At 36.7% G+C, this 15,529-nt stretch overlaps 1 protein-coding gene across 1 annotated transcript in view; it reads left to right on the forward strand.

Annotated features, from left to right (window-relative positions):
• Positions 1 to 15,529, forward strand: part of CTNNA3 (catenin alpha 3) — a 1,652,440-nt gene that overhangs the window by 432,491 nt on the left and 1,204,420 nt on the right. The window contains exon 6 of the mRNA XM_060092416.1: positions 3,460 to 3,663. Within this exon, the coding sequence (XP_059948399.1) occupies positions 3,460 to 3,663 (204 nt within the window). The remainder of the gene's footprint in view (positions 1 to 3,459; positions 3,664 to 15,529) is intronic.

Below are 15,529 nucleotides of genomic sequence, written 5' to 3' on the forward strand. Positions count from 1 at the left end.
TTGTTGAGTTGTCTATTTGTGTTCTTTTTAATCTAACTGAGCTTCTTTAAAATGATTATTTTGAATTCTTTTTCAGGCAATTAATAAATCTCCATTTCTTTGGGGTCACTACTAGAGTTTATTTTGTTCCTTTGGTAATACCATATTTCTTTGAGTCTTCATGTTCCTTGAAACCTTGTATTCCTGTCTTCACATTTGAAGAAGCAGTCACTTCCTCCAGGTTTTACTGACTAGCTTCAGGAAGAAAGGTCTTCATGAGTCAGCCTTGCCAGAAATACTGAGGGTCTCTTAGATTCTTTCTATGGATGCACTTCCTCCATTCCTCTTGTTCCCTGTGAAGTAGTCTTAGACTCTGTGCCTTCTCTTGATCCCACAAAGCCAGGCCAGGTGTTGAGAGCCTCCTATTTATTTTCTCTAGGGCAGTACCCTGAAGTGTTTGTTCAGCATTGTGCACCTTTTCCCAATAGAGCAGATTCAGCTGGATGCCAATATCTGTGTGCTGTCTGTGGGAGCTCGCATGCATTGTCTGCAGGGGAGCATGGAGTGTTGGCTACAGGAGGGGGCTGCATGAAGCAGTGGGGGTGCACAGTGGCTAATCATGGGGTCTGCAGGTGGGCATCCTACTGGGTTCATGGTCAGAGCTCTTATTAGAGTCTGTAATCTAGTTAGTAGGATCTGCTGCTGGTTGTTGATATCTGTATACTGGTTTCTATGAACTCCTACCCTTTTTCTCTACTCTTTGCTGTCCCTAGATTATTTAGCTGTTTCAATCCCCTCAATTTTCTGGGTGTGGAGAGATGGAAATGGACTCTTGGACACCTTCCCGCAAGGCTGGGGAGTCAAGTGTTCACTTTGTTTTCGCTTTTCCCAATGGGAGAAGTTGCAGGCCAAGGTGAGTCTCTCTTGGTCTGGGCTGTGTTGCCTTGGGAGAGAGGTGACATGGGTAAAGTGAAACTGTTCTTCTTATCCTCTTCTGTGCTTCTGTTCTTTGGTGGTTTTGCTCCATGTGGGTACTGGAACCCCTCAGTTGTTCTCCCAGGCTTTCATAATGGTATTCTCATTATTGTTATTGTTAAAATCAGTATTTCTTTAGGGGTATGACATATGGAACTTCCTATTTCATCATCTCACTGATGTCCAGAAGAGATCATTCTTTATTCCAGTAGGTCTTAAATGTCCAGTGATATTTCATAGAACATTAAAGTTATTTTAAAAAACCTCACCTGTTAATTGACTCAATGACAAAGTTAGTGAAAACTTCCATAGGATATGAATAGGGGGACATTAGATTTAGGCAGAATCAAGAGGCTGCATGTGAGCATCAGGTGTCAGAGCAGGCAATGGTTTGAGTTTAGATGAGCTTGAAGAATCTGAGTCTTAAAAGTCAACAAACAAGTAAAAATCCAAAGGCTAGGATAGTTTGGGGAATGGTCGTGGAGAGCAGGAACTGGGGTGAACTTATTCCTACAATAGAGGATGTTTTCTGACATGAAATCACAGCCAGAACAGCTAAAATGACTAGTTTCTTCTTGTAATACTTATAGATGTATAGGTTTCAAACTTAATCAACTTTTCCTATCATTACAATGCTGGAAACATGTTAACTGTCCCTATCACATCTACTAATTGCATTTGAGCAATCAAAGAAAAATTCTCTTGCCCTCAGTGTCTCTTCTTAATGATGATGTCACATTGGAGGGACATTTTCAAAAAGGTTTTAATTGGTCAATTATTGTTATGAAAATTGGAGTGGAATGTTTGTACTAAATTAGTGAGCCAAAGAGGACATGGTAAAAATGGTAAATGAAATAAGGAGGTATATTTAGATGTAAATGAATCCTTGTCTGATGGGCAAGCCCATGGTTGGGATTATCGTCTCACCAAAAAAATTATGCATTGGATAAAGAAAATGTTAAATTTGACATTTGTAAAATTAATATTCTTTCTTTTTAAATATTTGTTTCCATCTAAAAGAGAAAAATGGAGATACTCAGTAGAGAAGTAGAAAAATAAGAAGGAAATAGAGGCATGAAAGGAAGAATTCTTCTGAATAATTTTAAGATATTTAACCATTTTCTATAAGATCTATTTCTAGTTTATATTTTACATTATATCACACAATATGTGAACATTACACAGTACTATTTTTTCTTTTTGTATAATTGTTTTAATATTATTTTTCTTTCCATAATGATTTTCTCTCCCTAACTTGGCCTAGAGCTGTAGCTCTTAAAATTTTATCCTGGCTACCTTAGATTCCCTAATATTTATTATAATATGATATAGTACAACCATCAGTGTAAGATTATATCTGTACACAATATACACACACAGTATACATATACCTCTCTCTATATATATGTAAATATATATGATTGTGCACTCTGAAGATCAATGATTTTCAGTGTGTATCTTTGTGTGTAAAGACTCACACATTCTGAAGATCACTATATGATTTCATTTTATTTTAAAGTTTCTACAGAGAGCTTTCATTTGATACTAACTAGGTCTCCAATTATGACATTATGCCCAAACCTTGAAAGGCTTCCTCTCTTACTGTATTTTAATAAAGGATCCTTAGAGCCTCATATTCTCCACCTTTTCTTCAAAGTCTGTAGATTATCTTGACTTTTGTTGCCTGAAGACATATCTAATGGAAACCTTAAAAATACCATGTCAGATTTCAATGGTGGGAAATGGCTGGAAATTATAATCAACAGGAAGATGGAATTTTACTTTTAAAATGAATAATTAAAATTTAGAATTCTCTTTGATACGTTAGTATTAAGATTAATTAGATTGTATGATTTACAGTGAGGCATAACGAAAACAGTATTGAATTAGGTATTATAAGACCTTAATACTTGTTTGAGCTTCACCATTTAATAGCTTAATGACCTTGGGCAAGGCAGTCTCAGCCTCACTCACCATCATTGAAATGTGTGGTTAACAATATCTTTACTGCCCACCTCTTTATAGTGTTGTCAAGATGAGATGATATATATGAAAATATTTTGTAAACAATGATGTGCTAAATGAAAATGACAATTGTAAAGAACGGTTAATATGTGCCAGACACTGTATTAAGCATTCATATCATTCTTACAGCAGTTTTATGAGATAAACAATGTTAATATTCCAGTTTTACACATCAGGAAGGTGAGGCTTACAGTACATAAGACACCTGAGTGAGCTCACACTATTGGTGAATGGGAAGGGCAAGATTTGAATACAGATTTGACTGACACTAGAATCAGTGCTCATAATTTCACAATTTTTATCACTGCCCTGAATAATAATTGCTTTATAGAATTATACATGAACTGGGTGAGGCAGTAAAAGCACAGTTGTCTTTATCATCACATATGAATTCCAAATGTGAAAACAAAATACTAATTATTTTTTCCTAAAAATAGAATATCATGGAGTTCTAACCATCTAAATGTGTTTTTCCTTTAGAATTTAATTGTCTTGGATCCACTCACAGTGACTGAGGAGGAAACAAGACCATCCCTAGAGAAACGCCTCGAAGCCATTATCAGTGGGGCTGCTCTGTTGGCTGACTCTTCATGCACGAGGGATTTCCATCGGGAGCGAATTATCGCAGAATGCAATGCCATTCGCCAGGCTCTCCAGGACCTGCTTTCAGAGTACATGAAAAATGTAGGTAACTGGTTTTCCCCCACCCCATCCATTGGGTATGTGCTGAGGTTCTTTCGGTGTACAAAATCTGATAAATTACAAATGAGTACCTGATTTTACATGGATTGGCCTTTTGAGTGCATTCTGCATGGGTTGCTCCCAGAGTGCAGCAAGGAGACAGGAGTTTCTAGGGATGGAATTCAACCAGAAGGTTATTTATACATGATTGTTTTGCTTGAGACAGTATCTAATTACTAGTTGAAGAAGGCAGTCAGGATTGGGGAAAGGAAACTGGAGTTGCACATCAATTTAAAGGATAAAAAGAAGACAAAGAAAAGGGCAGGTTGCTCCAGATTATGTTGGTGAATAAAAAAGTTAGAATTTAGATGGTATTGAGATAAAGTCAATGCTGTAGGGGTCGGGGGCCATTTTTGAAGTTGTAATTTGGATCGCTTTTAACCTTTTTCAGATGTGACAATGGCATAGATTTTTTGCAATTTTAGCCATCTCTTAGGAATGTTAGAAACAATGTCTGAGTTTAGACAAATGCAAAAATATTTGTTTCAAGGTCCTTTTGATATAATTTCATATATATATATATTTATTTATGATATATTCATTTTGTATATATATCTACATCCATCTATGGAATATCTATGACTACTCTTACATTCAAAACTTAGTTGCATTTTTAAAATAAGGAAGACATGGTCAGCTATATATTGATCATGAATATTGACTCCTTAAATAATAGAGGTAAAAAAAGAACAATTTATAATGGGAATATTTTGTTCATCTGCTTTATTATAAATGGAATAATTCAAGAGTTATGAGGGTATATTTTGAAAATGATTAGTTACAAAGCATAACATTTTTTAGGTGTGAGATTGAAGATTTAGGATTTTTCAGTATAAGTAATTTATGTGAATAATGCAAATGTGCTAAAATTAGTGCGTTTTAGGCTTCTTCAACACATTTGCTGTATCTCCACACTCTTAATATTTGATGACTTTGGCTTCTGACCAAAAATCTCTTGCCTGTCAAGAAATCAAAGTTGTAAAGCAGATTTTGTTAATAAGAGGAACATATTAGTAATGTCATGTCCTGCTTCTGAAGCTGTAATATCACAACTTTTAGCATATAATATATTTTTAAAGATTTTTAAAGAGAATTCATCAGTTACAAGAAACTCAGAAGATAATATTCTGTTGATATTCCTTCTCCCCTGATCTGTAAACTATTAAAATTAGTAGTTTCATTTTATAGATAAAATATGGTAAAGTTATATATGTTTATTTTATCTATAAATTATAAAATTATAGATAAATTTACTTTATTAAATATAGAGAAAGTTATTCTATTCTTTTAAATACAAACATAACAGATGCACATGCACACACTCACCCACATACATAGGCAGGGATGGCCACGTAATTGTGGAGCCCAGTGCCCAGTGTGAAATGAAAATGTAAGGCCTGTTCAAAAGCCGGGAAAAAAAGAAAGTTTTTTCCTTTTTTTTACAGTCTTGATTGACCCAAGAAAGGTTATTTTTATTTGCTATTTAATGTTTGGTTTTTTGGTTCTCTAGGGTATAGGGATAATTTTTGGAGCACGTAGACCCTCACAGATTTCTGTAGCCTTACCCCATCGCCCCCACCCATCCTGCCTTGTACCAAGGGCCCCACCAGGAATGGAGTGTGGAAGCAATTGCTGGGTTGTGGAGCAGGTGGCTGAGGACCTGTCCCTTGAAGGCACTGGGAGGCAGGATTGCATGTTAAGTCTAGGGTGTATGCTTTATTGCCCCATCAGACTTCACTTATCTACACAAACTGAAAGGTAAAATTGTTAAGACTTTCAAAACTGTGATAGCAGAGCATTAAAAGCCAAACACAGGCTCCTTTCTGAGCGTGCTGCCTTTTGCCCAGTGGCAGGACGCTGAAGTTGCTCTTGTACCTAGTAAACATATACCATATAAAAATAATGGTGATTTTATGGCTTTCTTCAACTTTGGGTTAAAATCTGTTCATACAAAGGGTGAAGTGATGGGCACATTCTGCCCTTGGTGCAATCATTAAGAAGATGCATTGTCTCTAGAAATTTATAAAAAATAGTAAAGCCAACTAAAAGTTGGTCTGCATCAGCAATTCTCAAAGTCTGTGATAATGTTTTTCATAAATTAGTTTTTTCTCTAAATCCTAAATAATTGCTGTGGTTATTGTTGAGTTTTAATAATATATGTGTATGTATGATTCAAATTAACACATTTTTATGACTATCCTTTGATAAACATTATATTCTTTATGGATTTAAACAGTAGATTCAGAATAAACAATGATGACAGTGATTGTAAAGACAGAGAACTGGAGTTACTTTAATTCTGTTATTTTATGTGATCACTTGGAATTTTAATTTAAACTTTAAAATTATAACATGAAACAGTGTGAATTGCAGGGGGTAATGTTTTTGTTAGGTAAATGTAAATTTCATACATGAAATATTTCATTCAATTTGAATAATAACTTTGAAATTTGTTTTCCTTCTGAAAATTGTCAATTGCTTTAAAGAACAAATCAGGAAAATAATGATTATCACTGAAAAGTAATTTTGTCATATAGAGGATGGGGGCATTTAAAAAGTATCTAGGTATCAAATATGCTAAATAAGGCACTGAAAATATGTATGCACTTTTGTACATTTACTGCTTTTTTTCTTAATGAGGTTTTAATCTGATGTTCAGTTTCAAGGCCCATTTGTCAAGTATACAAAACTTATTTGTGTTACTAATATCCTTCTGTTAGATATTTTGGTTTATAAAAGGTAAGTTCTGTGTTAGAAGAGTGAAGTGGAAAGACTCTTCCATCTATAATATCCAAATAATTGAGATCAAAGGTAAGTAGCTTTTTTTTAGCCTGTCCAGATAATTATTTTAATTTTAATTTTTTAAGGGTAGACTTAATTGTAGGAATTCAAATATTTCTCACTTATTTAATTGATTAGATTGCACTACTCTTCATGCCTGATGGAGACTTTCTTCTTCCTTCCTCTCTCCCCCATGTTTCCTCTTCTCTCCTTCCGGCAAAGGAGTACAAACATCCCCTGAAATATCTCTCCCTCCTGGCACTTTCCCCTTTATAACTCTCATTCCTGTGTTACTTATCTGCCTTCTCCACTGGTCAGAAGGTCTAGGAGAGTGAGGGCTGTGTCTCTGGCCCTGCCACTGAGCCTTTCAGGTAGCAGGTGCTCAGTAATTACTATATGGATACAGGTAAATTGAATTAGCACTTGCTTCTTCTCAGTTTTTAAAATTAAAATTGCAATGTGCCTAAAGCAATTAATTTGTAATTATTTATTATATTTATATGATAACTGTGGAGAAAACGTAGGGAGGGTTAATAGTGAGAACAGGAATACAAGAAAGAGCGAGCACAGAGGTGAGAAAACTTGTTCTGTGGGTGATCTAAGAATATTTATATATTGCTTTTTCCCAGGGCATAATGTTAAGTACTCGTTTGGGAAGGCATTTTTCTTCAGGGAATGAAAGACTTATTGTCTGTGTGTGTAATGTCTGGTGACCTGCCCTCACGTTGGTGTAGAGATGAGTGCAGGAGTTAAGTTATACAGCGGTGGTTCACAGGATCAGAAACCCATTTAATTATTAACATTTTATTGATAAGTACAACCTATTAATAAACAAAAATATGCATTTATATCATTATGAAAAAGCACTCGAAAAGCAGTATAATAGTTCCTTTTTATATAAAAGTGCAGAATTTTAGGCCTAATGTGACTATCTGACCAAGCCAATGAATATTGGAATTAAAAAGCAGGAACCAATCTGGAAAAACTGTGGGGTGGGTGTATTATCAGAACACATTTCCAGGTTTATTTTTACTCTAGGTTTCTATCACCAATATTGCTTCTCTATAACTGTTTCTTCAGCTTTAATAGAAGGGAATGTACTTCCCTGAAACTAGCTGAACTCAAAACTTTCTCAGTTTGCTCAAAAATTTTAGGACAACTCTCATACTTAAGTCCTCAACTTCCTAGTTTGAGGAATGTTGTGTCTCATATGGTGGGCCTGATTTGCTTTTCAGATTAGTTTGGAGCTTTTGTTATTGACCTATGTTGATCAAGTAAATGCTTAAATATAATTCAGATGCAGTGAAGATAACCAGGAGAAGTTAAAGCAAAATTAACTCTCATCAGGATCTGTGGATCTTTTATGTGAATGTGACTTCAAGTCTTCAAATTTTGCAAGTTTATTGAGTCCAGAGCAGTTCAGTAGTGGTGGGGAATAAATGCAGTTTATGTTTTTCTCAGGCTCAGTTCACATGACCAGTTTGAGTCTAAATAACTTTACTTCCTTAAACAGATCAGCAAGTCTCGATCATTTTTTGACTGAAGCTCTAGGTTCAATAAGTTCAATGTCTTGTCACGTTAGTAAGAAATTAGCAGGATGTGAGTCCAGATGGGTCTATAACAAATAAAACAGACAACCACCTAACCATATGATCATATATGTTTGCTCTAATATTTTCATCCTAAATATACATATATATTAGTTTAAATATATGTATGTATATATATGTTTTCTATTGCTGCTGTAACAAATTATCACAAACTTAGTGGTTTAAAAACAACACAATAGGGCTTCCCTGGTGGCGCAGTGGTTTAGAGTCCGCCTGCCGATGCAGGGGACACGGGTTCGTGCCCCGGTCCAGGAAGATCCCACATGCCGCAGAGAACCTGGGCCCGTGAGACATGGCTGCTGAGCCTGCGCGTCTGGAGCCTGTGCTCCGCAACGGGAGGGGCCACAACAGTGAGAGGCCCACATACCACAAAAAAAAAAAAAACCAACACACAATAATGATTTTACAACTCTGTAAGTCAAGAGTCTGACACAGGTCTCAATGGGTTGGAAATGAAAGTGTCAGTAGGGCTGCATTCTTTTCTGGAGACTGTAGGGAGGAATCCATTTCTTTGCCTTTTCCAGTTTCTGGAGGTCACCCACATTCCTTGGCTCAATGCCTTCTTCCCCCATCTTCAAAGACAGCAGTGTCACATTGTTCTAACCTTGCTTCTGTCCTCACATCTCTTTCTCTGACCACAGTCAGGAAAAATTTTCCACTTTTTAGGACTCATGTGATTAGATAGGGCCCACCAATATTATTCAGGATAATCATCCCACCTTAATTACTTGTGCAAAGTTCCTTTTGCTATGTAATGTAACCATCACAGGTTCTGGGAATTTGGATATGGGCATCTTTGGGAGGCTCATGGCCATATACACAGTACTAGTCTTTCCTAGTCTCTTCTGTGGAAGCATTATCAATCTTTACGTTTCAAATCCATTGTAGTTAGTATCCTTTACTCACTTTCTGTTCTATGACAGCAGATCACATCTATTTTACTTATTGTTTTATCCCCAGTCCTAGGCACAATGCCTAACATTTTAGAAAAAGCTAAATCGTAGTTTTGAATGAAAGAATGAATACAATTATTACATATTGTATATAGCAAGTAATGGAGAAAAAGCTTCTCCAATATTAAATGGAATGGGTTTCAAGCATCTACTAAATTTATATAATAGACTGCCTGTTGTAATAAAAGGTCTTATTTTGCAAAGGATAGGTCTCTTCTAAAAATCGATGTGAATATTCAGCAACAAAATTTTCTCATCAGTCTCTTCATTTGGGTCTACCTCTCACTATGGTTTGAAACAGGATTTTTATTCATTGAAAACATATGCTCCAAGGAACATTCAGAATCAGAGAAAGTTTAACTTTTGTCTTTTAAAACTTAGAAGTATATTTTTCTAAGATATTTCTGCTGATTTTGTTATGCCTCCAGGATTGGTTGGGTCTAGTCCATCTTCTCTGATGTACAATATAGTTAAGAAATTCTTCATGTAGATGGGGTGGAACAAGTAGGCTCTCTGAAGAAGGAAGTATCTTAGAGGGAAATCAGTTATTTTTAAATGGTGGTTTCTCTATATTTGGTGAAAATAGAGTTGGAGATGGGTGGCCATCATGCTTTAGTACTAAGAATCAGCAGACATGAATTTTTTCTGGGGGTGGGTTGAAATCATGTCGATGTTAACTTTGGATGCATTGTTGAAGAGAGAGGATCTTCAGGTGATGTAGAATTATTATTGAAGTTAACACTCAGGTTGGTATTTTACTATAGAGAGATGTTAGAGGGCTGAAGGAGAGATGGCATTGCTAGAGTAAATGAGCCAGGCCTGAGATGCATGAAAGGACCAATTGGCATTTGTAGACCTCACTTGCCCAATATTTTCTTTTGGTGTTTTATGTGAAAGCATATTGTTGGTTCTCATTATATATTTGTTGAGTGAATAAAAAACAAATGGATTGGCTTTTGTCATTCAGAGACCAATTTCATTTGTATGTCTTGGGTTTAATGTGTTCCCAGTCTTGGGGAATTATAAAGATTCAATGAAGACAACAAAGAGATGTTATGGGGGTTTTCTTGCATATAAGGCCTCCACCTCTCTCTTGAAAATCCATTTTGAAATTAATTTCAGCCTTATTTCTCATGATGTTGGGCTGAAGCAGTTAGGATGATCTATATGCAAATGACTATTCAAATACTAGAGACAGGTTAGGATTAAAATTCTAAAAATGTACAGGCAGCTTCCAAATCTATTTCCTTTTCTCCATTTCTTTGTTCATTCATTTGTTCCTTCCTTCCTTCATGGACTGCATATTAGAACTGATGCATTATTGGATCAGGTACATTGTATTAGATGCTTTACATTTTTATATTCTTAAATTTGTCAATTACACCCTAGTGGTGGCTGATTTTTGAGTGGTTGATTATGTTGGAGACCATGTGTTTTAGTTTATAGATCTGAATTTTAAAGCCTCAGTTAATGAAGAAGAGGAGGAAGATAAGTAAATAGTATCCAGTACAGGTTTGTACAATATTAGATATGCCAAAATCAGAGAGATGAACCAAACTCAGACTAGAAAATGATATTGAGATTCTAAAAAAGAATGGGTATATGTATATGTATAACTGAGTCACTTTGCTGTACACCTGAAACAAACACAACATTGTAAATCAACTCTACTCCAGTAAAAGTTTTTTTAAAAAAGAACATGAGATTGAAATCTAAGAACATATAAAGGAATTATCAAAATCAATGAGACTGGAGACAGATTTTGAAGCTGGGTTATAAGAACCAAGAATTCAACAATTAGGGAGCTGAGAGAAATAATAAATGGTGGGGTGTCTGGTTAAATGGGCAAAAATTGGTTTTTTCTTCCTTGCTTTCTTTTCTTTGTGTGTTTTAAGGACTAGATAGTGGGCAGGTATCTAGTCTATCAATTGTTTTGGAAATAAGGTGGTAAAATACTATTGTTTCAGCTGCTTTGGGGTCTAATCTTATTCCTCTCCTGGGTTCCTTGGAGGACTGATTATTAAATAATTACTCTTAGTCTTTCTTAACAAGCTAAACCGTGCTAATAATGATCACTTTGGGATTTAAAAGGAGCTTATGCAGTGCTCACCAGGGAAAAGGAGGCATCTAGATTCCTCTTTTGAGGGAATGAACCTTTTCACAGATCTCTTATTTGTGATCTAATGTTCTAATTTCTCTTAAAAGTAAAAGTTAATTGAGAGAGCCCTACAGAGATGCAGGCTACATGATTACATGATTACTGAGTTAATAAGAAAAGCTAAAATAACAAAGGTAGGCAGCTATAATTATTTTTAAAAAGGGGAAGGGGGACTAGCTGGATAGAACCAGAACACAGGAGGAGAAAAAGGTAATTTGTGTAAAATAAAAATAACTAGAAATTAATAGAGGATATCCTAAAGTGGCAAGACAGTCTGTGCAGAGAACAGTAACAGGTGAAAGTCCCTAAAGGTTATATCCTATAGGCCAGAGAGCCTGAAGGCTGAGAGTCTTTTGTTTTCATCTTTTGCCTTCCAGCAGAGACAGTCATGATTTCTAATATTTGTGGGGCACGTTAGTCATTCACCTTGTGGATTGTTTCAACTGGCCCTTTCCCAAGAAATGGATTCCTTTACCCCCCAGAGTTCAGGCACTGCTCATATAGTTCTCAAAAGTTTCTGCTATGTTTTTTTTTTAAACATTGGACTTTACTCAGAGTTCTTTGTTACATAAAAAGAGAAATAGGTTAAATGATAGAAATGACAGGAATAAAGTAGGAAGCAAGAGTCCTGGCATGCTGTGTTAGTTCAAACTTGGACAAAAAATAAGGGTCCTGAGCCTACTATAGTTCATAGCTAGGAGATGATATTACAATGAAGAGAAAGATTGCTATCTTAGATCAGGTACTCTGGAAATAAAGGTTAGCATGAAGGTTTATTGGAGTTTTCTCTTGGGAGTGACACATGTAAGGAAGTGAAGAAGGCAGGATTGAGCAGAGGGAGAAGGTGACTTGCAATAGAAGTCTCAGCCATCCCATGGGTAGCCCTAGAGCTGGGCTGGCACTTCCATGTCCCAAACTGAGACAGGGGAGCATCTTTTTATCCTTATAGCTGTTAGTCGTTACCTGTGGGAGCAGTGTAACCTTGGATGAGGCACTTCCCTGCAGCTGAGAGCCAGTTCCTGGAGAGGGACAGAGTTGTGAGCCATCAGAAGCTGATATTTCTAGCTTAAAATGGGATCTGAGTGAAGCACCACAGAATCCACTCTAACGGTTAATTGAAAAAATAATATGTGTTTTTTTGGTAGGCCTTGAACAATGGGATTTTATCCTGTGCTAGCTACTATGGGCAGTATATGTGACCTTCTGTAGTATTTAATTTGCTATTGATAATGTTCAGAAAATTATTAGGGTAATCATATAATTTGTCATTCAAATCAGGATACTTTTGAGAGATGGAGGTGAGACAAAATAATTAACAGACTTTAACTGATATACAGAAGGCATAAGTCAGGACTGTTCCAAGCAGATCGAGATATATGGTCACCTAGAAACTGCATGACTATATAAATTATAGGTAAGATAATACTTATGAAGGATTTTAAGAGGAATTTAACATATTTGTTGACAGATTTTTGTATTGACCATTAAATATAGTTAAAATATGAAGTTTGGGTTAAAATTGTATTACTGTTATTGCAATTTCTAGTCATGTAATTTTTCTAGAGACACTGTGCTAAGAACTGGTGATTTCAGAGTCTGAACAATCTCAGTCTTAGTTGTCAAGGGGAATCAGACAAATAAATAAGTGATATAGAGCACAATAAGAGCTGTAATGGTGGTCAGTGCTAAGTAAAATAATAGGGCCAAGTAGGAAGTGGTTAACTACCTTGGGGTTGAACAGGGAAGGTATCACAGAGGAGAAAGCTCTTATGCTGGCCTTTGAAGCATGGGAAGGTGGGAATTCCAGAAGCGGGTAACAGCCTGTGCAAAGACACAGAAGCAGGAATCAGCATAGTGCAGTTGGTGTAGGGAATATAAACAGTTCAGTTTGAGTGAAATGAAGAGGAAAGAAGGAAAAGTGGGATATGAGACTAAGTACTAACCATTAATTTACAAATAGGTTTCTTTCAAGTATTTGATTTTTCTTTGCTTTCGAAACAGGCCAATTTTCAATTTAAACCTGTCTTTCTTTCTTTCTTTTTTTTTTTTTTTTTTGCGGTACTAAGGCCTCTCACTGCCGTGGCCTCTCCTGTTGTGGAGCACAGGCTCCGGACGCGCAGACTCAGCGGCCATGGCTCACGGGCCCAGCCGCTCCGCGGCATGTGGGATCTTCCGGGACCGGTGCACAAACCCTTGTCCCCTGCATTGGCAGGGGGACTCTCAACCACTGCACCACCAGGGAAGCCCTAAACCTGTCTTTGTTTAATGCAAATCAATTATGAGTCACTGATAATATCACCTTATCAGGTTTTTCTTTATAAATCAATTTCCATTTGTGATATTGTGACTTATAATAAGAAATATATATTTGGTCTTTGTCCTGTTTCTGGCACAGAGCTTCTAAAACCCTTGGAATTTTCTAAGTGATGAGAGTAGTAAAGATGTCTTTTGTTATGTTTGAGGTAACGTTTGGACCTAAGGATGGGGCCTAGTTGCCAGGAGAACCAAGCATATAATTAGAGGATTGGAACTTTCAGTCCCACCTTCCAGAACCCCAGGGAAGGGAGAGGCGCGGGAGGCTGAGTTCAATCACCAGTTGTCAATGATTTTTTCAGTGATGCCTATGTAATGAAGCCTCCATAAAAACCTAAAAGGACAGGGTTCAGAGAGCTTCTGGATTGATGAGGATGTGGGGAGTCAGGAATAGTGGTGCACCTGGAGGGGCATGGAATCTCTTCCCACATACCTTGCCCTGTGCATCTTTTCCATATGGCTGTTCTTGAGTTATAGCCTTTTATAATAAACTGGTAATCTAGTAAGTAATAGTTTCTCTGAGTCTGTGAGTGGCTCTAGCTAATTAATTGAACCTGAGGAGGGGGTAGTGTGAACCTGTGATTTATAGCCAGTTGGTCAGAAGTATAGGTAACAATCTGAACTTGTGACTGGCATTTGAAGTGGGGTGACGTGGGAGAGGCAGTTTTGTAGGACTGAACCCTTACCTGTGGAATCTGGTGCTATCTCGAGGTAGATAGTGTCAGAACTGAGTTGAATTGTAGGACAGCCAGCTGGTGTTCTGAGAATTGCTTGGATTCCCACCCCACCCTCTGTGCCCCGCCATACCCTGCCACATTGGAATTTGTACTAGAACCTTTTATTATTGAAACATATTCAATATTTCTTAATGAATTTGTAGGCAGGCTCTGAATAAAAAGTTATCATACCATTATAAGTTTAGGATCAAAGGCCAGCTTGTAGCTTTATTTCTGTGCTAAAGTAGGTTTAGCAGGGTCAGACACAGATGAGCAACTTGTGTAGTTGATTTGCCTGTCTATCGACTACACTTAATAATTAATTGGAGAAGACTGTTAGTGATCTACAAATTGCCCCACCCTATTTGGGTCCTTTTTTTAAAATCAGAAATTTTAATATGTTTTAAAGTCTTGTAACCATAATGAAAGAGTTTATTGAATTTTGACATGACTTTATTTGCTTGTTTTCTTCTGGGAGATAAATTGAAACTAGATTTGCCTTAATATTTTCCTTAGAGATAACTATCACAGTTTGTATCTGAGAAACTCAGCTAAGGTTGTTGACTGACAAAACTTTATTACTCCAAGAATTGTTTGCTTTTATGTCCCAGAGTAGCTTTTAAGTATTTCAGTTTGATATTCCTATAAACTTGTAAATCTCTAGTTGTCCAAGTGGATTAGGTTATGAATATGATTCAGTGTGATGGCACGGTAACTCTTTTGCAAAATACTTTTCTTTCATTTACATATGGCAAGGATATATCTGTAAGGATTTTTATCTCCCTGTAAAAAGTTGTTTCCTATCTATGGTAGGCAGAATAATGGCCCCCAACAGACGTCTGTGCTCATCCTTGGAACTCATGCATACTTTACATGGTACAAGGGATTTTGCAGATGTGATTCAGTACAGGGATTTGTGATGGAGTGATTTTCCTGGATTAAATGGGTGGGCTCAATCTAATCAATTAAGTTTTTAAAACCAGAGAACCTTCCTTGGCTGGATCAGAGAAAGATGTGTTGGAAAAAGGAGAGGTTCAAAACATGAGAGTCAGTTTGCCATTGCTGGCTGTATGGTCAGGCCACTCAAGATAGCTGTTCTCTTGCTGTCTGTACATCCCCTTTCCGACCAGTGCCTGCTTCACCTATATCTTACCCACCTGACTGACCTTCCTACATACTTATTCCAGGCCCCAGCTAGTGATTGTTCTTATGAAAGTGGTGGTGAGGGGCGTGCCTCTCTGCTGCTTTCCCTGGTAATTAATGAACCCACCTGACGTC

This window comes from Mesoplodon densirostris, chromosome 1 (genome assembly GCF_025265405.1).
Source record: "Mesoplodon densirostris isolate mMesDen1 chromosome 1, mMesDen1 primary haplotype, whole genome shotgun sequence".
Lineage (NCBI taxonomy): Eukaryota > Metazoa > Chordata > Mammalia > Artiodactyla > Ziphiidae > Mesoplodon > Mesoplodon densirostris.